At 41.7% G+C, this 27,719-nt stretch overlaps 1 protein-coding gene across 2 annotated transcripts in view; it reads left to right on the forward strand.

Moving 5' to 3' along the window:
* Window positions 1-27,719, forward strand: part of VWA8 (von Willebrand factor A domain containing 8) — a 390,182-nt gene that overhangs the window by 354,763 nt on the left and 7,700 nt on the right. For both annotated transcript variants that reach the window (XM_054586385.1, XM_054586386.1), the window contains exons 41-44: window positions 8,917-9,042; window positions 11,074-11,232; window positions 26,573-26,671; window positions 27,021-27,259. In XM_054586385.1, coding sequence (XP_054442360.1) covers window positions 8,917-9,042; window positions 11,074-11,232; window positions 26,573-26,671; window positions 27,021-27,259 — 623 coding nt within the window. The remainder of the gene's footprint in view (window positions 1-8,916; window positions 9,043-11,073; window positions 11,233-26,572; window positions 26,672-27,020; window positions 27,260-27,719) is intronic.

Consider the following 27,719-nt stretch of genomic DNA (forward strand, 5'->3'; position numbering starts at 1 on the left):
AGGGTTTTCTATGTACACTATCATGTCATCTGCAAACAATGATAGCTTTACTGCCTCCTTTCCTATTTGGATGCCTTTTATCTCTTTCTCTTGTCTGACCGCTGTGGCTAGGACTTCCAATACGATGTTGAAAAGAAGCGGTGAGAGCGGACATCCTTGTCGCGTTCCCAATCTTAGTAGGAAAGCTTTCAGTTTTTGCCCGTTGAGTATGATATTGGCTGTAGGTTTTTCATATATGGCCTTTATTATGTTGAGGAATGCCCCATTTATTCCCATTTTGCTGAGTGTTTTGATCATAAATGGGTGCTGTACCTTATCGAATGCTTTTTCTGCATCTAGCGAGATGATCATGTGGTTTTTGTCTTTTCTTTTATTTATGTGATATATCACGTTTACTGATTTGTGTATATTGAACCATCCCTGCATGCCTGGGATGAATCTCACTTGATCGTGGTGGATAATCTTTTTAATGTATTGCTGGATGCGGTTTGCCAATATTTTGTTGAGGATTTTAGCATCTATGTTCATCAGGGAAATTGGCCTGTAGTTTTCTTTCTTTGTAGGGTCTTTATCTGGTTTTGGGATCAGGGTGATGCTGGCCTTATAGAAAGAGTCTGGGAGTCTTCCCTCCTCTTGGATTTTTTGGAATAGTCTGAGAAGGACAGAGGGGTTAGCTCTTCCTTAAATGTTTTGTAACATTCTCCTATGAAACCATCCGGCCCTGGGCTTTTGTGTGCTGGGAGTTTCTTGATGACTGCTTCCATTTCCTCAGCTGTTATCGGTCTGTTTCTGTTTCTTCCTCCTTCAGTGTTGGAAGATTATACTTTTCTAAAAATTTGTCCATTTTGTCAAGATTTTCAAATTTCTTGGCATATAATTGTTCATAATAGTTTCTGACAATCCTTTGTATTTCTGTGGTATCAGTTGTTATTTCTCCTCTTTCATTTCAGATATTATTAATTTGGGTCCTCTCCCTTTTTTTCTTGATGAGTCTGCTTAATGGCTTGTCAATTTTATTTATCTTTTCCAAGAACCAGCTTCTGGATTGGTGGATCCTCTGAATTGTTCTTTTTGTCTCTATGTCATTCAGTTCTGCTCTAATCTTGACTATTTCCTTCCTTCTACTTGCTCTGGGATTTATTTGTTGTTGTTTCTCCAGTTCTTGAAGTTGTAGTGTTAGGTCTTTTATTTGAAATGTTTCTATCTGTTTTAGGTAAGCCTGTATTGCTATGAACTTCCCTCTCAGGACATTTGCTGCGTCCCATAGGTTTTGGACTGTTGTCTGTTCATTTTCATTTTTTCCAGAAATTTTTTGATTTCTTCTCTTATCTCATTATTGACCCATTCATTGTTTAATAGTGTACTGTTGAGTCTCCATAAGTTTGCAAGTTTTTGAAGTTTCTTTTTGAGGTTGATTTCCAGTTTCAAGCCCTTGTGGTCCGAGAAAAAGTTTGGTATTATTTCAGTTTTTCTGAATTTGCTGAGGTTTGCTTTGTGTCCTATCATGTGGTCTATCTTTGAAAAACTGCCATGAGCATTTGAAAAGAATGTGTATTTTTCTTCTTTGGGATGTAAGGTTCTATATATGTCAGTTAAGTCTCTTTGATTCAGTGTGTCATTCAGCGCCACAATATGTTTATTAATGTTTTGTTTGGAAGATCTGTCCATTTTTGGTAGTGGGGTGTTGAAATCCCCTACTATCAGTGTGTTGCTGTCTATATCTTTTTTGAAGTCATCCAACAATTTCCTTATAAACTTGGGGGCTCCTATATTGGGAGCATATAAGTTTACAATGTTGATGTCTTCTTGATAGATTCTTCCTTTGAGTATTATAAAGTGCCCCTCCGGGTCTCTCTTTATGGCCTTTGTTTTGAAATGTACTTTGTCTGATACAAGTATGGCAACCCCGGCCTTTTTCTCATGCCCATTTGCTTGGAATATTATTTTCCATCCCTTTACTTTCAATCTGTGTAGGTCTCTTGCTCTGAGGTGGGTCTCTTGTAGGCAGCATATGTGTGGGTCATGTTTTCTTATCCATTCAGCTACCCTGTGTCTTTTGATTGGGGCATTTAGTCCATTCACATTGAGAGATATTACTGGTAGAAACTTACCATCTTTTCTCTTTGTACCTGTGTTCCTCTCTCTCTCATTCTTTTCCTTCATCTTCTTAAACCAGTCCCCTTAGCATATACTTGGAGTGCTGGTTTGGTAGAGATGTATTCTTTTAGTCTTCTCTTGTCTGGGAAACTCCTTATTTCCCCTTGTATTTTAATGGAGAGCCTAGCTGGGTAGAGCAGCCTTGGCTGTAGGCCCTTGCTTTTCATGGCTTGGAATATTTGTTGCCATTCCCTTTTGGCTTGTAGTGTTTCTGTTGAGAAGTCAGCTCCTAGGCGTGTCTGGGCCCCCTTGTATGTTACTTTCTCCTTCTCCCTTGCTGCCTTGAGGATTCTCTCTTTGTCTTTGACATTTGCCATTTTAATGATGATGTGTCTTAGAGTGGACCTCCTTGAGTCCCTCTTGAGTGGGGTCCTCTGTGCCTCCTGGGTCCATGAGAGCCTTTCTCTCCTCAAATTAGGGAAATTTTCCATCATTACTTTTTCGAGGAGGTTCTCTATCCCTTGCTCCTCTTCTTCTCCTTCTGGTATCCCTATTATATGGATATTATTGCGTTTCAGGTTGTCCTGCATTTCCCTAAATGCCTATTCATTCTTTTTGAGCTGTTTTTCCATTTCTTGTTCTTTCTGGGAGCTTCTTTCTACCTTATCCTCCATCTCACTGATTCGATCCTCAGCTTCATCCAGCCTTCTTTGGATTCCTTCTACTGTGTTCTTCAATTCAGAAATGGTATTCTTCATATCCTCTTGTGTCTTCTTGATAGTTTCTATGTCCTTTTCCAGGCTGATATAGTTTGCTGTAAGATCCTGATAGTTTCTCTGCAGTTTCTCATAGTTCTCTTTGAGCTGGCTGAGCTCATTGAGCTTCCTTAGAACCATTGTTTTGAATTCAGTATCTGATAGTTCCCTTGCCTCTATTTCATTGAGCTCTCTCTGTGGGGAGTCCCCTTTTCCACTCATTTGAGGGGAACTTCTTTTTCTTCCCATTTTTGTGAGAATCTGTTAAGTATTTTTGTCCTTTACTTTTCTTTCTGGGCCTTCCTGTGATAATGTCAGTTTTTGACCCTATAGGACCTTGGGTTGTTTGTTTGAGCATCCAGGAGTCTAATGTCTGTGTCTGACTCCTGCTTGGAGCAGCTCTGTGACCCCTTCATTCAGGGCTGGGCGATTTTTTGGGAATCTCTCTGCGCTCTCGCGCGGGCTCCTTGAGCGCGCTCCCAGCGCGGCAGGGTCCCCCGCCTGCCTGGGCTCGCATGTGCTTGCCCCAGACCAGGGGGCTTATTCGCCACCTCGCGTACTCATCTGGCCCCGCTGGCCAGCGAGCTCCGCGGCACTGGTCAGTTTAGGGTCATCTATTGTGTATTTTCCCCGCTTTTGGCTCTTTGGGTGCGTTGCTTGCCCTCGCCAAATGGGGACTACGGAAATGGGAGGAAGTCAGCTCCAGGACTCTCCGGTTAATCCTGTCTCTGGTCTCTCTTCCAGGGACTCTGGGCAGCTCTACTAATTTTGTGGGCCGCTCCGCAATCGCTGGCGGGCGGGTCAATTTACGCCTGCCCTTGGGGCTCTGTGCACTCCCTCGCAGGCCGTATTGGTGCCAATCTGTGGGAGGCCTTGCCCGCCGGTGCAAGCATTCGCCAGCCCATGCGGGTCACACACACGTTCGCCAACCCTCGCCGGTCACTCAGCACAGTGTGCGCACCTGCACTGGGTGTTTTTGGGGTGTCTATGGGTGCTTTTCGGCTTTTGGCTCTTTGGGGGTGTGGCCTCTTCCTGCGCAATGGAGACTACGGCAAGGAGAAGGAGTCGGGACTCCCCGATTCCTCCTCCCATTCTTTCGCCAACGCCTCCGTTTCTAGTCTCTCCTCAGGGGCCTCCGGGCAGTTCTGTGACCCCTTCGGCCAAGGATCCACCCCCTGTGTGGACTGCGTTTCAATCGCAGGCAGTCTGGTTCATGCGCGCCCCGCTTCTGCCTCTTTGGGGTCGCGCCTTTCCAGTCCACAATGGAGAGTACAGAATGGGGAGGGAGTCGGGACTCCCCGGTTCCTCCTCCCGTTCTTTCCCCAACGCCTCCATCTCCAGTCTCTCCTCAAGGCTCTCCCAGCCAGTCTGCACTCAGCCCCGTAGCTCACCGGCATACAAGCTGTGTGCGGAGCGCACAAAAGGCAGGTTAATTGATTCCCTTATGCCTGAGCGAGATGGTAGCTGCAGAGTGGGAGGCGTGTTATCACCGGGGCTCCACCGGCCGCAGTGTCAGTTCTCTTCACAAAGTTTTCCTCACCAGTCTTTTCCCAGGCACCAGCCCACCCTGCTACCGCCTCTACCGAGAGATCAAGGAGGGTGGCTGCCGCTGCAACTTTTGCGTGTGCCCTTTAAATGTCTCTTTGCATCCCCAGCCACCTGTCTCTGGCAGAGAGCACCCCTAAGCTTTTTGGGGTTGCGTTTTGTCTGTATTTTCTCGGCTTTAGCTGCTGTAGTTTAGGGGTTCCTGTTTATGATTCAGACCCCGTTCTTCTCGGGGAAGCTAACTGGCCGTTTCAATGTCCCTCTGGTGCCAGTGCCCGTGGGCACCCAGCCCACCCTCTCGAGCCTCTACCGCACTTCTCACCCATTGGGATGTGTGAGAGTAGAATCCACTGTCCGCAGCACCAAGGCTCCTCTCCCACTATCGCTCCACTGCTTTCCAGGTGATTACTCCATTATTTAGTTGCAATTCCAGTTTGGTTTTGGGAGGAGGTCAGCGTGACTCCCATTCACTCCTCCGCCATCTTCTCTGTTCCATATTTTAGTTGTAATTTTGTTGTGGTTGTGCAAAGAGGTGAGCCATGTCTGCCTATGCTGCCATCTTGACCAGAAGTCCAAAAACTGCAATATTCTCTACACTTAGTATTTGGTTAAACTGAGAGTTATATATTGTACTTAATTGAATTACATGTGACTGGAAGTTCAGTAGCTTCCTCTGAACTTTTGAACAGGTGTATACTGTCTGAGTGATTACTCAGTGACTCATGGTACATGAGTCAGTCCCCCCAACTTTCCACTAACTTTAAGAATGCTGTGATATATTTTATGAAATGTAGAGGTTTCTCCTCTCTTTAATTTCAAGGCCTAGCCTGTGACATACAGTCCCCTATGCATATGTCCTCCTAACAAATTTAGACCCAGATTCCTTCTGTCAGGGAATTATACCTTTGTACACCTTATTGGAAGAGCAGTCATTTCTCCAGCAAAGAATCATGCTTCACTTATATTTGTATCCTAAGGCTCCACGTCTTTGCTCATTATTCTAATGCTTTATTGTAGTATCATGTTTCTTAATCCATTTAAGTTAAGAATTAGGAATTTTAACTCAAATTAAAAGTCAATTTTCTGTGCTGCCAGTGGAAAAAAATTCAATGGAATGATACCTGCTATGCTCAGCCAAGGTCAGTGTATGTCCTCCAGGTATAACAACCAGGTCACAATTAAACCCTCTGACTGTTACCTTGTCAAGTGTCTTATGCCATCAATTAGAAGATATCTTCTGTTTTCAGAAACATTAAAATTTGGGGAATGGGATAGAATTATTATTTAGAATTTTGGCATTTTATATTTTTACTATGGTTAGGTGGTAGGGGTTTTAATTTATTATTACTACAGTTGTAACCTGAATTAAAAATCACAAAAATTACTTAAATTGCAGGCATTGCTATGGTTCTTTATGGGGTTAACACATCACTTGTTAATAAAATCATGTAGCAGCTAGTGGAATTGGGCGGGTAGTCCTCAGGGTCATTGCCTTGCCAATGGAATTGATGAAACTTTGAAAAGCAGTACTTGATACCAGTGACACAGCTGTGGCATAACGTGTCACGCACTCCCATGCCAGTTCTAATCCCATATTCTCATACCCAGCTCTAGAATCCAGCTTCCACACCGTGTTGATGGCAGCTGACTACTGCTACCACTCGCATTTTCTGCAGTGCTCATGTTCCCAGCCTAGACTAATCTGTGAGAGTCTGTCTTCACCTGTGAAAGGCATTCGATGTCATGATCTGCATATAGGTATCTCCTAGAGTCATAGAATCTCAGAATTGAGAGGTACCTAAATGCTCATCCACAATTATGTTGGCAGCAGAAGGTATCCTAGAAGCAAGACATCAGGAATGATCCGGAAAAGGAGGAGATAGGAGCTGGGTCCCCATCACTGTTGCAGGGACAGCTAAGCCTTGTCTGGTCCATAGCCCACTGAAAAAGGATTCTAGAAGACTCTACTCGTCCCTTCCTCCTGCCATATGTAGCTGTATATTTTATGAAGTTACATGAACTCATTGAGCTATGCTCCAATGAGTCCCATTTTTCTTTGGGATCATGGGGTCCTTAACCAAGAGCATGCATCAGGAAAGGACACACTCGCAATGGGCACAAACCTAGTAGTTTGTGGAATTAACTGCCGAACAAATTTAATATGTTTATGCTGGCAGCTTAGGAGTGTTCCTCTTTTTATTTAATATTCACATTAATATATCTGTATTCAAATACATACAGTAATTTTGTACCTGTTTGCAGCAAGCATATGAGGAACAAGAAAACACATACAACACTGCCCAGAGTTTTATTGTGTGGGGCTTTTTTGTGGGGTAGTTAGTCTGACTCTAAAATAGACACTGGCCACCTGAAACATGGCTTTGTATTTTTTTCAATGACAATGCTGTCATACTACCACCTCAAATGAAACAGTGATGGAAGTGTGCTTAAATTAACGGGGGACTTGGTTGTCTTTTTTATGTCTCACCTGACAATGATGATGAAGATTCCAGCTAACATAGGTTACCAGGCTCCTTCTCAGCTGATTTGATGTAGTAGCTCATATGATCATCATAAATAGCTCAATAAAGTAGAAACTAGTGTTTTCATTTTAGAAATGGAGACACTGAAGTGCAGAATGGGTAAGTAACTTTTGAGGCCAGACATCTGATCATGCAGAAGGGAAGACTGGAATCAACCTCTCTGATTCTAGAGCACATGATCTTTACTACTGTATACTATATAGTTTGCCTTCATAAAAATGTTTTAACCATTCCTTCCTCTTCCTAATATAAATAGAATCCCTGGCTGTTAAAATGCTATGCTTTGACTAGGATATTATAATTCTTTATTGTTTAACTACCATCTTAGTGTTGCAGGTGAGCGGCGCGGGTCACTGCTCGTCCCTGGTCCAGTCAACAATTGCCACGGGGACAGAGCATGTCGCAGGGAGCACAGCGCTCTAGGCTCTGAGGGTTACTGTCCCAGGCCAGCTGAGATGGGAGCATGGAGCTCTGAATCCCGCAGAGCCCGACCCAGGGGTGTCATGGATTGGGAATAAACGCAAGTCGTCACAAACACTTCTCTGTTTGCCAGGAGAAGGGACATGGCTCTTCCTTCTAGTGGGGAAGGCCCTGAGCCCCTTTGTTCAAAGGCTTTTACTGAAAAGGTTATCAGTGGGGCCAGGTAACAGGAATGCACAGGTTATCTCATTACATCAGTATGTTAATGTTTACAGAGAATAGATGATGTTTGGAAGAAAACAAATGGCAGGAACACACCGATTTACAGGGGTCCAAGAGGAGACTAGTAAACAAGAGAGAAAAGTAAATATGAGAGTGTAGTAAACATAAGAGTGCCAAAGAATATAGGGTCAGGGTCTATGAATAATGTAAATTTCCATCCCAGCATGAGCTGGCTATCATAACTTTTGAGGGAGAAACAAAGCATACTTTAAAAAATTTACTTTTAGGCCTGATTTCCCCCAGGAACCGCCAGATCTAGTTTAGAACTGTCTCCAGTATTGTTTCGAGCCTGAGCCAGGCAGGGGGAAGGGAGCTGCCAAGAGACAAGGAGACTTCTTTCCTTGAAAGAATGAGGACTCTGGCCATGTCCAAGCCAAGCCAAGGGGTGCAGGCCTTTTTGCCCTTTCTCAGTGTCCCCCAAGTCCATGCCTGCTGCCCATACTGGCCAATGTTTGTCTTAGGTTGTTTCTCCTCATGGGGAAACTTAACCTGTCATCAACAACCAACCATCACAGGGCCAAGTAGGGTGATGTGGGGGAGGCGGGGGCTGCTCCCCTGCCAGGGGGACAGGTTTCATCTCCTTAGTGGCCCAAGGCCTCCTTGATTATTTCCAGCCTTGGGTCCCTTTCACCTGCCAGCAGGGTTACAGTTCCTGAAACCAGACAGGGCGTTTTCCCAACATCTTAGTCTACCTGGCATAGCTATAACTTACTGTGGGAAAGTATTATGGGGAAATACCATTAGATTTTTAAGTAGAGATGATCGGCGAGACATGTGGAGTACCAAATGTTCACACAATGTTGTTTTCAGCTGTTCCCATTTGCACTGTAAGTCACAGAGAACTTGAATAACAACTTTTTTCCAAAATGAAGAGTTCTAAATATTTTCTGTGCTTGCAGACAATGTTAACAAGTTTAAGTTCATTGTTTTTCTACCTAATAAATTTTCTAGGAATACAGTGACCAAAAAATCTGTAAGCATTGCATCACCATTACATTTCCAGGTGTTACACATTTCTCAAGGGGTTCATTTGCATACTGTTTTCCCATTAGTATGTGCTCTGAGTGAGTTTGTTTTATCATTACATATGTTGAAACAATTAAAATTGACAAAATCCACATAAAGGGCATTTCTTTGTCACCAGAGCAGAAATCAGTCCATTTGTGAAACAGTGTTCATGCAGAACCATTACTTTTTAAAAAGATGCTGTGTGTGTTTCCTTTAGACCCTGCAGAACTAATTAAAATACCGACTTGTGTGTGGTGTCATTGTAGGCTAAAGGTAAAGAAAGACAGTGGCTAAGACACCAAGCTACCGGGGAACTAGATGATGCCAAGATCATTGATGGTCTGACTGGGGAGAAAGCCATCTACAAACGCCGGGGTGACCTGGAGCCGCAAGTAAGTAATGGTCACTTAATCGCCTCAGATTTGGAGAGTTTGGCCTTCTCCATAGACATCTGCCTTCTAACACCAGAAACCCTGAATATGGCAACCAAGAAAAGCACTGTATTAAAAAAAATTAGAAAAAAAAACCCTATTATACTATTTATTATATGATTCAAAATCCAAACATGAGTCAGGAAACACCAAGCAGGCATGTTCAAATTGAGTAATTTATGGAACAGTTAATTATAAGGCAGTTCATGTAAGTAAGGGTGGGATTTAGGAAAGCCAGAAAGAGGCGGTGTGGGATCCCGACGGCAGGGTCCGAACCCGCCCTCGGTCTGAAAGGCACAGAGGGCGAGAGCACTTGCTGGAACCTGGAGAGGGCTGTCCAGCAGGAGCGGTGGCCCTCAGCAGAGGGAGGGCTCGCCCATGGGCCACAGCGGAGAAGGGGCCGAGGGAACAAATACCCCACCCTCACCCGCTGACCTCCTGCCAGTGCCTCCCATCAGCAGAGCCCACCTGGAGGCCAGCAGCCAAGAGAGGGGCTGAGGCTTCCCTACAGATCAGTTCCCAGGACACCGAGCAGGGTGCTCTAGAGGGGACTGAAGACTCTCAAAGCCTGTGAATCCCAGAGGCTCGTATGAGTGAAAACACCAGAGTAGTCTTGGTGGTTTTCTTCTGTTCTGTTAGTTTAAAGATGTGTATCCATCCTATGACTGCAGAAAACTATAGAAGACAAGGAATTTTCCTTTAAATAACTCCAACATAAATGTATATAAAGCTTTAGATAATCATAATATTAAAATATTTGTAAAACAAGGGCAATAAAGTGAAACACTGAGTTTCTTGGAGGGTTCTGTGACTTCCTATGCCCCTGAATTACCAAAATTGTGAAATAGCCACTGAGAGCTGGGGGCACACTGACTGGTGGTAGAGGGAGTCACGTCTTCCACATAAAAGTTTCTTGAGAGAGGATCCTTTGGTAATTTGGGGAGTTCGTACTTCCATGTCATCGGTTTGAGTCAACAACTGCTTTCTTTACTGACTCATTGTGGTCAACGAATGTGTTTAGATACATCTGAAATTGTGAGTAGTTATGGAAGCATGCGTGGCACTCTGCTTAATTTAGGCAGACTCAACAAGTTTTGAATATATTGAATTTGTCACAAACCATTACATTAATACCTACAGTATTTTCTTGAAATTACTACTTTACTCATTAATTTTCATACATGTCAGCAAGTATATAATAACAGAATAGTCTGGAATTTTTCTTCTTCCTTTTTTCTTAGAAGTAAACTGACAAATATACTTTTGTTTTTGATTCTGCAAATTGTCAGCTATGAGTCCAAAATCAAACTGAAACTCATGAGGGTTTCATATTTTAATTGACAGTTGTTGCTAAGTAGCAGTGAGGTGCTACTTTTATGCCTTTAACTGCCAAGGAAGCAAAGAGAACTAGTAATTCAGTAACTGGAAGGAGGAGAAAGCTGAAAGCTTACTAAAGACAAAAGACGGAAAGAATATTTTCCTTCAGTTCTTTGCCAGACCCGCTCTCACGGAACCTTGTTTTAGGAATCTGGCATTTTGCGTGGATTCCGTGGAAAATGATTTTCAGATCACTGCACAGTAGGTTCAAGTAAAATTCATGTGGACTTCCAAAATAGCTCAGTCTTGCTGGGTAACCGAGTCTGAGGTATGACATGACAATGATATATTGGGGTTTATATCTTTCCAGCTTATTATTTTTAAGACAGCATCAGCTTCAGTAAGGCAGTTTTACTAGAACAGGTTGGGTCTTGAAAGGACCACATATTCCAAAGGAAGATCTTTCCCATGCGACCCCACCACCAGCACAAGTCTGGAATTCCATTTACTGAAATGCAGTTAGTAGATGCCTTTCCCGCTGCCTCATGTAGCACTGAGCCTGTGGCTTACCTGCCTGCCTCGTGCTGGCATTCAGGGCCTGTGTGAGTGAGATCTCCAGAACAGCAGCCAGTGATGGTTTTCTGGTTCACAAGACTCTGTTGTTCCCTCCCTCAGCTGGGAAGCCCCCAACAGAAACCCAAACGCCTGCGCCTGGTAGTAGATGTGTCTGGCAGCATGTACCGCTTTAACGGGGTGGATGGCCGGCTGGAACGCTCCATGGAGGCTGTGTGTATGGTAATGGAAGCCTTCGAGAACTATGAAGAGAAGTTCAAGGTAATGTCATGAACTAAGGATGACGAGAGGCATCACTTACTACATGTGCCCGAGACTCAGCCCCGACTTAGGGCATGGTGCTGGGTAGGTGGATGTGGTCTCCACCCAGAACAGACAAAAACCTTCATCTTCTCATCAGTTCATGTATCACAGAGAAAGCGAGCCTGTAGTTTTATCTGCTCTAATAATCAAAAAGTGATAACACCAGAATTTGAAGGAGCACTTACTACAGAAGAAAGCACTGAACTTCACAAGTTGTATGATGTTAGCCATAATGTTTGGGGAGAAACAACAACAAAAATAGGCACTTAGAAGAACCACAAGTCTCTTCCCAAATTTCTCAGAGCCACCACCCTCATTCCGATTTCTCCCACCCCCATTCCCATTCTTGCTCATCAGCAACCAGGCAGCCTCCCAAGGTTCGAGTACACCCTCCAGATATGCTGTTCTCAGCACTGTTTTGTCTTTCCACTTGGGCGGGGATTACAGAGTGATAGATGGCTCCCCGGCTGACAGTGAAGATGGTAGCCCTGGGAGAAATGTAGCCTTCCGTTCAGACTTTTCCATCTTGCTACTGCTCAGTTTGCTCTGCATCCTCCTTTAGAGGTCTGAGCAGGAGAAGGGATCCCCTGTAGCCTAAGGTGAGCCCACTGATTCTCTCTTAACTCTGCAAGCCACAGAGAGCACTTGCACTTTTGGCCCTTAACAGAGCAGATAACCTCAAATTCAATCGCATGCTGTGTATTTATTATCAGAAGTTCAGTTGAAAGAAAAGATACATATGCAGACATGTGTAAGGGGTACACGGTCTGTACATAGACATTCTAGATTATATTCTGGGTCAAATGTGCCCTCAGAAATAGGTGAACTTCGATCATTATTTGGCTTGACATCCCACCTACACTTGCGGATTGCCGTGTGTTATAGTGGATACAGCAAGAAACAGATTGGTGAAGCCCGCTGCCTCATTTACTTTAGGCTCATTTGTGAGGCTCTGAGTCTCCCAGGGTCCCTTGTATGATGCTCTACATGAAAGATTGCTTTTAGAATTAAATGGTAGGAAAAGGCATGTGGATTAAATGGAAAGAAAAAGGAATGCTGTGTTGCCAAGGTTCTGTACAAGTACAGGATGCAACTATAAATAGAACATGAACTTTCACTGTGGGGAGTAGCTTTGTTTCCCTTAAAGAACTGGAGTATATTTCCCCTTGTGATTAGTGAAAACTATGAAGCCGTTTTAAGATTCCCTCTTGGTTTTCATTGCCAGGAAGCTCTGAGCTAAAATCAGAGACCTGCCATGACCACTTGGTTATGTCTTACAGTTTGCAGACTGGAGTTCAGCTTTTCCTTCCCCTGACCCTGCCTCCCTTTAGGTGTAAGTTTTTCTCGATTTTGATTATTTAAATTAAAATTTTTTCTTCTTTCATCCTCACCCAAGGATATTTTTAAAATTAATTTTAGAGAGGGTAGAGAGGGAGAGAGAGAAAGAGGAAGAGGAACGTTGATGTGAAAGAGAAAATTGATCGGTTGCCTCCCATACATACCCCAAGCAGGGATCGAACCCACAACCTTTTGTTGTACAGGATAACACTCCAACCAACTGAGCCACCCAACCAGGGCTTGATTTTGATTGTTTTTACTCTGTTATGTTTTATGGATTTATAGAAAATGTTTCTTTTAAAATATTTTAGATCTTTTCCAATTTGAGGTAGAGGATAATTCTTAAATCACGTAGGCCACTGATAAACAAAAGGATGGTTAGAAATGACTGCATTAGCATAAATCCCACCTAATGTTTTAAAAACTCTGGATTCCGCTAATATGTGAACCAGCACATCCACCTCTTTTGTGGATCTTGAAGGTCAGTGTTCCTCAGCTTCCTTTGAAATTTTAATCAATTATAGGCTGTAGCAAACATACCACTATGAAATTTGGCATACTTATGCAGAATAAAATTTCCAGTTATCAAGAGGATTTCTATACCTTTGAGAGCAGAAGTGCTCTGAATTGTGAAACTACCACAGTTCTTCCAGGTTTTAAGAAAGATTTATTAGAAGTTAATCAATAAATTGGTTACACAGCTCCCCTGGACCTGTTAAGGATTAGGCAAAGGGCTAAAGGTGACAAAGCTAATAGGAAGTCCAGGAACCACTCCAATAGCATGCAGGTAGTTGGTGTGATTATCACAGAGTGTGTTGAATAGTCCGCTACATTTTACACAATGGAGTGTAGAGAGATTCATATTTGTCCAGCTCTCACTGTGAGAAGTCTGTAATCTGGAAGCACTATTAATGAAACTGAACATAGACAAAAAAGAAGCAACATCAAGGAAATAAGTATTTACAAGATGTTTTATTTTTGTTCCCAATTGACAGTTACAAACCAGATAATGCTGAATGAGGTACTAGATTTCAATTAATTACAAACATTAATTGAACACTTGTTAATGTAGTGTACTCTGCTGGGTGCAGAGTTCCCTGCCATCCTTGAGCTTGTAGCCTGACGATGGAGACATATAAAAATGACTAATTCAGATAGATTTGCTGAGGGAATTATAATAAGAGGAACATACAACCACAGTGCTGCTGCCCTAGACCCTCTCCAAGACATCATTTCTAAGGCAGTATTTTGCTGATAGACTCTTCTATTGCCACAACAATGTAAAGAATTTTCTCAGTCTTTATTCATAAAGCCACAGCTATATTGATCACTGTAGTGATATGTGACAAGTTGGGTCATATATTTATAGGAAGATATTATAGAGGACACCAAGAAGTAGCTTTATCATTTTTATGCTGTTCAATTTTTAACAGGCAGTACTTCAATGGTTTTGGTTTTGTGAAATTTTTGTGTACTTACTAGGATTCCTCACATTCACTACAGTTCCTTTGGAACTTTAAGAGCATACAAAGTGTTATGAAACTAGCACATTAAAATCTTTTCAACAAAAGGAAATATCTTAAGACTTCACAAAACAAGCTCTTTGAGGAAAAGTGGTACTTAGGCCAGTGTCTGGAGGGATGAGGTAGGGGGACAGGACAGGGAAGGCATAACCGAGTCCTGCTCCGGCCAGTTCCTCTTCATGTCCACAGACATCAGAACTGGGGTCTCTTCCCAAGTTATTTCCTAGAGTTTCCTCATGCCTCAGACAGGAAACTGAGACCCAGAAACAGTAAGGACTTTTCCCAAAATTGGAAGGCCAGCTGGAGACAGAGTAGGATGGAACCCAGGACTCTTTTGTTTGTTTTCCGTTTTTTGTTTTGTTTTTAAATTGTTCCCTTCTCAACCTTTGAAAAAATTTAAACCTACAAAAAAGTTGAAAGGAGAATAAAATTAATACCCATATGTCTTCACTTAGATTCACCAATTGTTAATATTTTCCTTCATTTGCTTTGCGTTTCCCTCTAAATATATATATTCAACCCCCACACCCTGAATCATTTGAAAGAGAATTATAAATACCATAATGCTTTACCTCTAAATACTTTATTATGCTTCTCTTTAGAGTTAGGACATTCTCTAATGCAACTTCAGTGCCATTATCACATCTAAGAAAATTATCAATTTCACAATATCTTCTAATATCAAATCTAAATTCACTTTTCCCAGCTATCCCAAAGGTGTCTTTTTCTAATTGTTTTTTACCCCCACAATCCAGGATCCAGTCAAAGTCTGCACCTCATTTTTGGTTGTAGTGTCTTATCAGCCTTATTTAATCTGAAGCAGCCATCTCTCCTGCCACTACCACTTTTGCTTTTTGTGACGGGCACTCTTGTGAGAATCCAGATCAGTTGTTTGTATGCCTTTCATTCTGGATTTGACTGGCCTTTTTCTAATAGCGCCATTTACCTCATCCCAATATCCTCTATATTGCCAGAACTGCTAACAGTCTCTGCCCGCCCCCCCCCGCCCCCGCCTCACACACACCGGGTACCCTGGACATTTTGTTTAACATTCCACCACCCCTTCCAACATACCTAAGATTTTGAGTAGCCACGGGCCACCCAATCTGTCCTGGGGCTGTCCAGGCCTCCTTTCTAGACACTGCGAAGGGGGCAGGATGGAGCCTACTTACATTCTATGAGAACTTTTTGTTATAATTAAGTATTTTAGGGTATAGGTAATGGGTGCACAAAATAGTACAAAATACAAAAGGTACAAAGGAGTAAGAATGAAGGCATAAGCTTCCCTGTCTCTCAGCAACCAGTGCCCCTCTCTGGTGGTAACCAGGGATAGTGGACTTTTTTGGCATTTTCTCAGAGACACTTGATGTATATACAGGAAGTGGCAGTATAGTATGCTACACTGCTCTGTATCTTTATACTATGTGATTATATTCAACTCATTTAATCTCTCTGTACTTTCATTTTCTTTTTTAAAAATATTTATTTATTTATTTATTAATCCTCAACCAAGATTGGTTTTAGAGAGAGAGAGAAAGGGAGAGAAAGAGAAACATCGATGTGAGAGAGAAACATTTATTGGTTGCCTCCCATACATGCCCCAACCAGGGATTAAACCCACAACCTAGGTGTGTGCCCTGACCAGAAATCAAACCCGCAACTTTTGGGTGCAGGGGATGACACTCCTACCAACTGAGCCACCTCACCAGGGCTGTACTTTCATTTTCTCCTATGAAAGAAGCATAATAACTAGGACTAACTCACGAAAGTACGGAATTTACTCAGTAAATATAAAGTGATGCATGGACAAAAGACAATTTTCGGAGCTCCTGGAAAGAAATTTATATTCCGTCACCCAGGATGGCATTGTATATGATGTCTTTAAGAAATTGGAAGTGTACTCTGAGACTTCCCACTTCCTAGTTCCAGACAGTTCTTAATGTCATGCTCCTGCAGTTATCCCTCCGTTGTAAATGTGTCTAGTCTGTATTTGCTTTGAAACTGTCAGAGCCACTGTCCTGGCCCAGTGATCCGGGCTCTTCCATGAAACCTCTCTCTTGGCGTCTGCTTTGTATTTTGTTTGGCTTGGGCTCAGCTCCTGAGCGCTGGGTCATTAAAGTCCAAGAGGCTCATTAGGAGTGAGCCTTCACTTTTATTCTACCTTAGCGTGACCTATGCCAAGCCACAGGGATCTTTGAGAAAAAACTCTCTGAGAAGGAATGGTAATTCAGTGGTGGGGCACATTTCAAAGCCATCTGGAGTTTTTAAAGTTCCTCATAATTGTTCTACCAACTGAATTCAATTTTCAGGAACAACATTTATAGTAGCTCACTTAAGACATGAGCAACATTATTTGCTAATCAGAATAAACTCCTCTAATCTTCTAGTCAGCAGAGTTTTTAAGCACAAAAGTGAAAAGTGGAATGTTAATGCTTTGTGAACAATTTTATTGAAGTCAGGAAGCATTTTTTTCCCTTTATGTTTAGTCCAGTTTGGTCTTTGTGATTTCTCCAGGCCCCTGGGAGTGTTTCACTAGGACCTTAAAACCAACCTCTTTTCCAGAAGCTCTCAATGCCTTGAATTTTTTTTCTTCAAAGTACTCAATAACACCAAAAGTTAGCTGTTTCTGTACCAAACATTCAAATAGTGACACCAGAAAACAGATTTATTTAGTTATTGAGAAGTTGGACTTTGGCGGAAAAAAAAAAGTACCCGAATTTATTGTTTCTGTGGAGGCAGATAAACCATATTCTAAAGCTGTAGTTTCCAACAGTGGAACAAAGAACCCTTGCCGGGCGGTGGGAGGCAAAGGCGAGTGGACAGCTTTTATCCCTTCCCCCACCCTCCCAATGAAGCCAAAACATTTCCACTTGCATTGATACTGCCTGGTTTCACAGTCTGGACTTTCGTGCAATATTTCATATGGAGAAAGAGTTCCACTGCTTAAAAAAAAAATTTAAGGTAGAAAACCGCTATTCCAGGGCTCATACTGGATTGCAATTTCTTACAGACTCTGAGGGCTTTCTTTTTGGAAAAGAGTTTATCAATCCTCAGCTTGGTTTAGATAATTCACTGCCTTGACAGGAAAAAAAATAAGGCATTAGGTGTTCCTATGACTAAGTGAAGCAGGCTTTTTACTCCATTTTGGGGAGTGTACCATTGAATTTTCATAGAACCTTGGGGGCAGGAATGACCTTGGAAATTATTTTTAAACTCTTTCTTTTAAAGATGAGAAAACCAAGGTCAGAGAAGTTAAATGCTTTGCCCAAGTTCACACAGCTAGACTGTAAAAAGCCAGGACTTCTGACTCCCACATTTGGGCCCTTAGTTGATGTTTTATCTCTCTTTCTTGCAGCCATTTTATTCCCACCACGTAGGTATTTTTACAAAGCTTTAATTCAGAAGCTCTACCATGTACATAAAGTACTCTTATCTTCTCGTCCCCCTAACACTTCATTATCCAAATGAGGTAAAATGGACATACTTTTCTCTAATATGTCTTGGTCAGAAAGACAGGGCTAACTCACAGAAGGAGGTGGAAGGTATGATTCATGAACCAGAACCTGCTGGGAGAATTCCTTCCATCAAAAACAGTTCAGTGTCTTTTTTCCCACACCTCAGAAATGTTTCACACATTTAGAAGTGGAAACCAGGTATTCTAACAGGCCCAAGATTTGAATAAATTCTTATTGCCGCATGGAGATAGGACCATAGAACAATGTACAGATTTCTCTGAGTCCAAAGTTAAACAACATTCAGAATTGACTTAATTGCTGATGCAGAGAAGCATTGGCCAAGCCAACCATTCAGAAAACTGAAGTTGAGTTTGGGCAGAGGAGAAGTTAGGGAATGGTTATTTCTCTATAATAAAAACGTTGGATTTGAGTCAGAGCACCTGGGTTTGGCTTCCACCCTTGACAATACTAGATTTCTGACCTTAAGAAAGTCTGTTAATCTCTCTGAGCATCAATTTCTTGATTTGTGAAATGAGTTTACTAATGCCTGCCCCAAAGTTTGTGGAGAGAATCAACATGAGATGAAATAATCAGAAGCACTTTGTAAATTATTAAGAACTGTACAAACTTTGACATTATACTCATTAAATGTATAGCCTTATCCTTTTAAAGACCCTGTTAGGTTAGGTAAAACAGAGATTATCCCTATTTGTCAGAGAGGTTAAGTAACTTACAAACATATGTTGAGTCATCTAAATCAGCATTATTTACAAAATAGACACGAGATTTGGAAAGGTTAAGTGACTTGCCCTAGGTCAAAAAGCTTTTTAATGTCAGGGCTAAGTCTAGAACCCTTGATCTGCAGCACATTAATTTTTTTACATTAACTTCTAAGATATAGAAGGTTAGCTAGCTAATGCTGTAGATTTTTGGCTAATATTGTAGGTTCCTGTTGGCACTTTTGATGTTTTTAAATCATGTGTTTATCTTCTGGTCGTCACTGTCAGTAGTGCCATCTTAGAATGGTGTGTTTGGATTTCTAGAAGGAGGTTAGGATTTCACACATGGTCAGCCTTCAGGAACAGCTTCAGGTTACTGTCTCATACATATTTACAATGAGGATGAGTAATAAAGCATTGCCTCTCCTAAGGTTCGCAAATGACTATCCCTCCCAATAGAAATTTAAAATAAACCTTATTCATAAAAAATACTGACAGCTCTTTGTTCTAAGCAGAACTTACTTTGCAATCTAAGTATTATAAGATTTGTTTGATGATAAATCTTTGTGTCCTGGAATGAAACTCGGCATTTGTTTTCATTTGCAATACCTTTCACTAAATGAATGAGATTTTCAAAGAAAAATGTAGAAAAAGGGCACTTAAACAAGTTTTGAAAGCAAAAAAGTGTTAAAATCGATCTTCTCTAACTGAGGTTTTTCTTTACTACTGTGTTTTATTATTTATGTTGGATGCTAAATGCATAGCCTTATCCTTCTAACGACCCTGTTAGGTTAGGTAAAACAGAGATTATCCCTATTTGTCAGAGAGGTTAAGTAATTTACAAACATATGTTGAGTCATCTAAATCAGCATTATTTACAAAATAGACACAAGGATTTCAGGGATGCTCTGAAAAATGCAGAAATCAAGATTACATATAAAAATTTTGAGCTACTCAAAAAAAAATTATAATCTAAATGTTCGGTGCTCTGATAATGACAGCAAGGCTCTTGTTTAACGACTCCTGTGATTCCTCCAGGGATGCGCTGCAGCCCCAGCCAAGTCCGCTTTGACCATTGTCATGGCAGGAGCCGGAGGGGGTGAATGGCTGAGTCGAGCTAGAGAATGAGTTTATATACTTTTTCCTTTAATCTGGACAGTTTTGAGGATTGGCAAATTACTGTCTGTAAAACGTGTCGGGATCCTTGGATAGCAGATACCAGACGATTATGACAAAGGAAGTATTGGTTTTAAAGGAAGCTTGGCGTGATCTACAGCAACACCAAGAAATGCTCCACATTTGGGTGTCCTTTGGATTCCTCTCAAGCATTTGATTTCCTTTGGGCACAGAATCATCCGAAGCCCATCTGAAAGAAGAGAACCCAGGTCTGCAAGTCATTTTATAAGCCCCACCCTATTCCTTATGTTTGTCTTCTCAGTTGCTGTAATACTCATGAAGTGCAGACAAAGGCAGATTCTTCTGCAAATAGCACCTTCCTTACCACAAATAAAGAAAGGGAGAAAGGCAAGAAGGAAGAAAAGGAAGGTAGGAGGAAGGAAGGGAAGGAGGGCCTCGACCCACTTATCTTTATTCATTTGCATGAAAAATATAGTAGATAAAGCCATCAGTCAGTCAAATTGTAGTTACTAAAATGCTTCTGAAGTATTTAATCAGCTATATCTGGTTTTGATAAAGAACATCCAACAACTCATTTGACTGCTATTTGTTTCATCATAAATTAGCAACTGCAATGACCAGTTATGACAATTCTGTGAGCGGAACACATGGTCAAATATTTATTTATGCAGCATCATCCATGGTTATCTGATTAGTAAGAACTTTAACCTTCAGTGAAAAGAGAGTAAAAGGTCTAATATATTTATAGACCTCTTACCTCAGCCAAATAAGAAAAACTTACCTCTGTTTCAAGGAGCTAATGTTATCCTCTGGTGTGGGATCCTGTTTAACAGATTACTTCACCAGCCTTGTAATGAAAGCAGCCTGCCTGGCACCTTCTCGGAAGGATATGGTTTAAAACAGTTTCTGTTCTGGCTGGTGGGGCTCAGTGGATTGAGCACTGGCCTGCAAACCAAAGGGTCACTGGTTCGATTCCCAGTCAGGGAACATGCCTGGGTTGTGGGCCAGGTCCCCAGTAGGGGGATTGTGAGAGGCAACTGCACATTGATGTTTCTGCCCCTCTCTTACTTCTTCCCTTCCCCTCTGTCTAAAAAATGAATGAATGAAATCTTTAAAAAAAAAAAAAAAGTTTCTGCAATCGGACTTCAGGGCCTTGAACATACTTCCCTGGAGGAATCTTGCCAGCTCTCCCCACGTCCATGCTGATCCTAGCCCTGAATGTGTGGGCGACCTTAGTCGGCGCATGCTGAAGCCGGTAATCTCCTGTACTCATCCATTGTTCAGAGCTATGCAGATTTTAAGTTTCAAGTTTATTTGTTATCTTTTCACTACATTGATAGCAAACTATGCTAATGAGATTTTTTTCATATATGGAATTTCTTACATACTTAGAAAGTATTTATTGTCAAGCTTTTAAAAATATATTGGTAAATTACCCTCACAATTATTTTGTTATCACTCTTAGTATTTAAAAGAAGAAAAAAGTCTTAAAACCAAGCTTCAAATAATCTCCAAGCCCTCTGCTCAAGGCTCAGCTGTGGCCCTCCTCTCTCTGTGTCCCTTCTGTTCGGTGAAGGGTCTATGCAGCCAAGGGGTCAGACCCACTTAGGGCTAATTTCTAAATTATGCTCCAGTTCCTGGGATCCCCGGCTATCCTGCTCAGATAACCCCACGCCTGCTTCCAGGGCCTGTGTGGACCTCTTCAATCTCTTCTTAGGTCCATCTTCCTAGAGCAGATTGGCTCATGGTGTGAGTCCCCAGGTCCAAGGGCCGGCAAAGGGACACATGTACGGTGGGGTGTAATGGTGTGTGGATGGGAGGGCTGGGTGTCCACACACATGCATGTGAGGTGCCTGGTGGTGTGAGACAGCGCCAACTGTAGAAAGACTAGATGATGGGCAAGCCAAAGGCTCTTATTGCCCACATCGCTGCGTTCTGACAGAGAACTGCGAGGACTCCAAATACTTGAAATTTGATGCTGGCTTTCAAGGTCATTCTGTATATTTATCGAAGGAGGAGGACAGAGCATATTTTACTTAACAATTTTCAGCTGGATTTACATGTCTTAAATATTCGGACATCCTATATAGGCCTTCATTTGTACACTTGGCCCTTCCAATTATGAATTTATCTCTGTCCATTACTATTTTCTCTGCCTCCCCTTTAGTCTCAGAAAAAGGAACGTCCACCCTCCTTCTCCAAACGAGACCCTCTGACTGTGATCCTGACCGCCTTCGCACAGCCTCTGCTCTGCCACCTTTCAAATGCAGACACCTCTCCCCAACAGCCCTCTGGATGCTGTTCTAGTTCTCTTTTTACACCGCAAGCCTTTCCATGAAATTGTCGCCCAAAAGTTACCATTGAGTCGGATACCCAGAGGTCATTAGCCGCCATTCTTCTTGATAGCCATGGTTAGTGTAACTCAGCACAGATGCACAACAATGTGCCAAAACCGTACACACTGGCTTCCTGGGCTGCATCGTGCTTCTGGCACCACTCTCTCCAGTCTTCACTCAGCTCTGTGTCTTCCTCCCACTCCAGCAAGGAGGATGCCCTGCAAGGTTCAGTGGCAGGGTCCACTGCTCTTCTCCTTGTGTGCATTTACCTGTGGCAGTCATGTGCCACCACCCTCTCCCCCGCCCGGGATGACAGCCACATATCTGACTACATTGAATAGATTTCTTCTCTAATGGTTCCCTAAGTATATGATTTCAGCATGTCTAAAAAAGAACTCATCTTCCTATTCTGACTTCCTATTTTTGCATAAAAATTATTTCAATAGGAATTTTTCTACTTTTCATTTTAGCAACAATGGTTTCAGTTATTACGAGTTTTATTTTTTGTCAGCTAGCATGGGCCAGTGACCACTTATCACATGATTGCTGGGGTTGGGAAGTTTGGAAATTCATTCCAATTTCCAAACAGCTTATTTATAAAAGAATGTAGCCCACATGGAAAAGAAATCTTCCTATTGCCCCAACTTGATTACAGATATTCTTTTTTAAAATTATATTTTATTGTTTACTATTACACTTGTCCCAATTTTTCCTACTTTGTCCCCTCTACTCAGCTCCCCACTCCCTCAGGCAATCCCCATACCATTGTCCATGAGTCATGCATATATGTTCTTTGGCTACTATATTACCTATACCACACTCCATATCCACATGACCATTTTGTAACAACCATTTAGTACTTTTTAATTCCTTGACCTTTTTTCTAAACCCCCCAAATCCCCTCCCATCTCCAACCATCAAAACATTCTCTGTACTTATGATTCTGTTTCCATTCTGCTTCTTCATTTATTTTGGTTTTTAGATTCAATTGTTGATAGATATGTATTTATTGCCATTTTATTGTTCATATTTTTGATCTTCTTCTTAAAGAAGACTCTCTAACATTTCGTATAATATTGGTTTGTTGGTGAACTCCTTTATCTTTTTCTCATTTGGGAATCACTTTATTCCTTTGATTCTAAATTACAGCTTTGCTGGGTAGAGAATCTTGGTTTTAGGTCCTTGCTTTTCATCACTTCAAATATTTCTTGCTGATCCCTTGTAGCCTGCCAAGTTGTTGTTGTTGTTGTTGTTGTTGTTGTTTTTGAGAAATAAGCTGACAGTCTTTTGGGAGTTCCCTTGTAGGTAACTAACTTTTCTCTTACTGCTTTTAAGATTCTCTCTTTGTCTTTAACCTTTGACATTTTAATTATGATGGATCTTTGGGTTTATCTTGTTTGGGACTCTCTGTGCTTCATGGATTGTATGTCTATTTCCTTCACCAAGTTAGGGAAATTTCTGTCATTATTTTTTGAAATAGTTTTTCAATTTCTTACTCTTACTTCTCCTTCCACACTCTCATGATGCAAATGTTGGTACACCTGAAGGTGTCCCAGAGTCTCCTTACACTATCCTCATTTTTTGGGGGGGCGGGGGGTGGAATTTTTTTTTTTTTTCTGTTCTGATTAGGTGTTTTTTGCTTCTTTAATTTCCAGATCACTGATTTCACTCTCGGCTTCATCCACTCTACTATTTATTCCTTGTAAATTGTTCTTTATTTCAATTAGTATACCCTTAATTTATGACTGGATCTTTTTTATGGCATTGAAATCCTCAATAAGTTCATTGAGCATCTTTATAACCAGTGTTTAGAACTCTGCTCCCTGTAGATCGCTTTTCTCCATTTTGTTTAGTTCTTTTTCTGAAGTTTTGTTCTGTTCTTTCATTTAGGCCATGTTTCTTTGTCTCCTCAGTTTGGTAGCCCCCCTGTGTTTGTTTCTATGTATTAGGTAGAGCTGCTATATCTTCCATGCATGGTAGAGTGGCCTAAAGTAGTAGATGTCCTGTAGAGTCCAATGATACAGTCTCCCTATCAATCAAGCTGGGTACTTGAGGTGTGCCTACCATGTGGGCTATGTACCCCCTCCTTTTGTACTTGAGCCTTGATTGCTGTTGGCATGTCCAAGGTCAACCACCACTTGAGTTCTGCCCCGGCCACCTGGCATAAGCTACAAAACAATCTGCAGGTAGCTGATTGTTATCTTGTCCTGAGCTTGGGAGTGCCCACGTGAGGCCAAACTGTGAACCAAGGCTTCCTGCTGCTATTGCTGATCCTGGGGCCTCTTGGCAAGAGGTCCGGAGCTCACTGAGGCCATATGCTGATGTTTGATAGATTTTAGGAAGTTCTGAAACATGAGCCAAGACAAGCCATATGTATGGGAAAAGCCCATGGAAACAGCTTGGGTGAGCCCAAAATTTGGGTGGGGCAGGACCTCAGGGAATCGCCAGGGTAGAGCAAACAATGTGAGCCAGGTTGATGGAGTCTCAGATATGGCACCCACCTGCCATCTCTGTGGGAGGAGGGCTCAGAAAAGGAACAATGGCATCTGCCAGCACTTCTGTCTGGGAGAAAGCTATATCCCAGCTCTCACCCTGCTGCCAGACAATTCAGTTCTTCTCCTTATGTCTCTGGTGCCTTTCAAGCTGCTGCACTGAAGCCAGAAGGAGTAAGTCTGAGTAAGTTTGTTCACAGGCCCTTTAGGAGGAACTGCCTTGCACTCTAGAATTGTCTGTCTTCTGTCTTCCACAGCCTCAAACCCCACTAGTTTTTACTGTCAGAAGTTATGGGAACCCTGGCTTGGGAGCTTGGTGTGGGTCTGGGACCCCTCACTCCCTAGATATCCCTCCTAATTTTTATCCACCACACAAGTGTGGGACTAGCCCTTTTTGCATCTTCATCCCTCCTACCAGTCTTGATGTGGTTTCTTCTCTAATTTTGTAATTGTAAGACTTCCATTCAGCTCAATTTCTGGTGGTTCTGAATGATGGTTTTTCTGTAGTTTAGTTGTAATTTTGATGTGGTTGTGCAAGGAAGCAAGCCATGTTTACCTATACTGCCATCTTGACCAGAAAAGTCCATTCTTGATCTCAGGACATTCTTAAAGCAAATTGTATAATAGACAGACCAGGAACACTCATGGATACTGGAATTCAAAGAGGAATAATATATGGGTTCATCTTCAAAGAACTCACCAGTTAAAAAGAAAGAAACAATTGCATTCTTCCACAACCCCTTGAGAAGTGTGTTACACATGATAGGTGTACAAATGACAGCTGTTGACTGATGGTCAGTTGGTGAATAGACAATAGTGATTATTAACCATTGCACTGCAAGTACTCCCTAAAATATTTTGCTCCAGGCTCACACTCAGGATTTTTTTTTTGCAGATGCCTCAATTGCCCAGAACTCCGAGGTCTATTTAACATTCACATCAATAGCACAAAAATTCTTACAATTGATACGAGATGATAGGAGGGGAAAAGGGAATTTGGTGCCAAACTCAACCGTTGGAGAGAACCACCTTGCCCCAATTTTAGTTTTCCTCAGGCCCCAAACTTTTTCCCAGATTCTGTAAAACAATCTAGTCTCTGTTCAACGTACAGGACTTTCTCGTGTACATTGTGAGATAGAAAAATTTTTAACTATTTTCTAAACTGGAAAATATATGTTATACACTGTGAAGTAGAAAAGCAGGTGTTAAAATCATATGGGCAGTGTTATCCATTTTAACTAAAAATTATGTCTCAAAACTTTATGTTTGGGGGAAAAAAGCCCATGTTTTAGTTTTCTATTGCATTGCTGTGTAACAAATTACCACAAACATAGCATATGAAATCAAGACCCATTTATTAACTAACAGTTGGTTAGAAGTACAGACAGGGTCATCTGTGTTCTCTGCTTAGGGTCTCATAAGGCTGAAATAGGTGTCAGCCAGGCTGTGTTATTACCTGAAGGCTCTGGGGAAGAATCTGCTTCCAAGACCATTTAGATTGTTGGGAAAATTTGGTTCCCTGTGGTTGCAGGACTAAGGTACCTGTTTCCTTGCTAGCTCTCAACCAGGGTTGCTCCTAGATACCAGTCTCACAGCCTTGTTGCATGCCCCCCTCTATTTCAGCCACAGATAACTCCCACATGTCAAATCCCCTTATGCTTCAAGTCTCTCTACCTTTCTCTTTTACTGTCAGCCAGAGGAAAAAAAAACTCTGCTTTTAAAGGACCAATATGATTTGATTAGGCCCACCTAGATCACCTCACTTTTGATCAACTCGATGTCAACTGATAAGTAACCTTAATTACATTCTCAGAATTCCTTTTTCCATGTAAGGTAAAATGAGTGATATCCCATAATATTCATAGGTCCTTTCCCCCTTAAGGGAAGAGCATTATATAGGCTGTCTAAGCCAAGGGGGCAGGAATCTTAAGAATTCTGCCTACCACAATGTATGTGGTGTGTACATGCATGCACATGTGCATGCGTGCACATGTATGTGTACTTTTTAAAAATTCTCTCCCTAAAGTTAAGAATAGAATTTGTGGTAGCACCTGAGCCCCTTGTCACATTTTCTGCCTCCTGCTGGAGAGCAGAGATCACATGAGGATGGACCAGAAGTTGAAAGAGTCAGGAATTTGTTTGCTTTTGGTGGTAAACACATATCCATCTCTCCACACTTCTCCATGGCCGTATGTTGAGCACTTCTGGATAATGACAGACCAAAGAGTTGGAGGCTTACAAGTCCAATGACAATTCTGTGGTTGACAGAGCTTCTAACTCTGATTATCTTGTCTATAGTATGACATCGCTGGACACTCTGGAGATGACTACAACATTCCTCTAGTTCCAGTTAACAAAATCCCCAAGGACAATAAGCAAAGACTAGAAATTTTGAAGGTAAATTCATTCAACTACCTCTATATTGTGAAAACTTCTACCAGTTTAGGTAAAGTATCTTCTAGTCACTGAAAAAGCAAAACAATGGCTACTTGAGTTTTAAATGTTAAATGCCAAATGGGATTGTTTGGGAACATTTCCTGTTTCTAACAAAGTCTTAACCACATACAAATATTACTGTGTGCTTTAGTCACTCCGTGGTGCCAGTTAAACAGACTCACTCTGAGACTTCTCATTCATGTGTAATAATTGGTATCTGTGCATTCTCATGGTCAATAGAAAAGTCATGAGGTTTGTTAAAAAAGGCATTTCTCACACAAGGTTTTTGTGCAACATCTGTTACCCCCAGACCATGCATGCCCACGCTCAGTTCTGCATGAGTGGGGACCACACGTTAGAGGGGACAGAACACGCCATCCGGGATATTGTCAAAGAAGAAGCTGATGAGTACTTCGTCATCGTCCTAAGTGATGCAAACCTGTCACGATATGGAATACACCCTGCCAAGTTTGCCCAAATCCTGACGAGCAACCCTCAAGTAAATGCTTTTGCCATTTTTATTGGATCTTTAGGTGATCAAGCAACCAGGTAAGTGTTACCTCAGATATAGCAAAGGGCAGGTATAAAGGTGCTTGAGTCCCTGACATACACCATTTCATGAGCTTAGCATCTCGATGGGCAGTTAGGGAAGACAGAGGGAAATAGAAACTTGAGTCACTCCCCTGATGGGGCTAAGAGTCTAGTTGAGAGGATATGATAGTCTAGCTTATGTTTGGATAGGAAAATAATCATTTTAAAGTAATTATTTTCAGTTTATATTAAACTTACCAACAATAAAATAAATAGCAAATTGACTTGTCCACTAGTAAATTAAATAGTATCTTACAGTTTTGCACTTTACATCTAGGTCCCAAGTTCAGTTATAGTCAGTTCATGTTCAAATCATACTCAAAGTAGCAAATATCCACTGTTTTTCTAGCAGGAGATTGTGTATGTCTATATAACATATGTAGACACATGCAAACATATAAATAATATATACTTTGTG

The sequence above is a fragment of the Pteronotus mesoamericanus genome, unplaced genomic scaffold (genome assembly GCF_021234165.1).
Source record: "Pteronotus mesoamericanus isolate MK-2021 breed Mesoamerican mustached bat unplaced genomic scaffold, CSHL_Meso_final contig_94, whole genome shotgun sequence".
Taxonomy (NCBI): domain Eukaryota; kingdom Metazoa; phylum Chordata; class Mammalia; order Chiroptera; family Mormoopidae; genus Pteronotus; species Pteronotus mesoamericanus.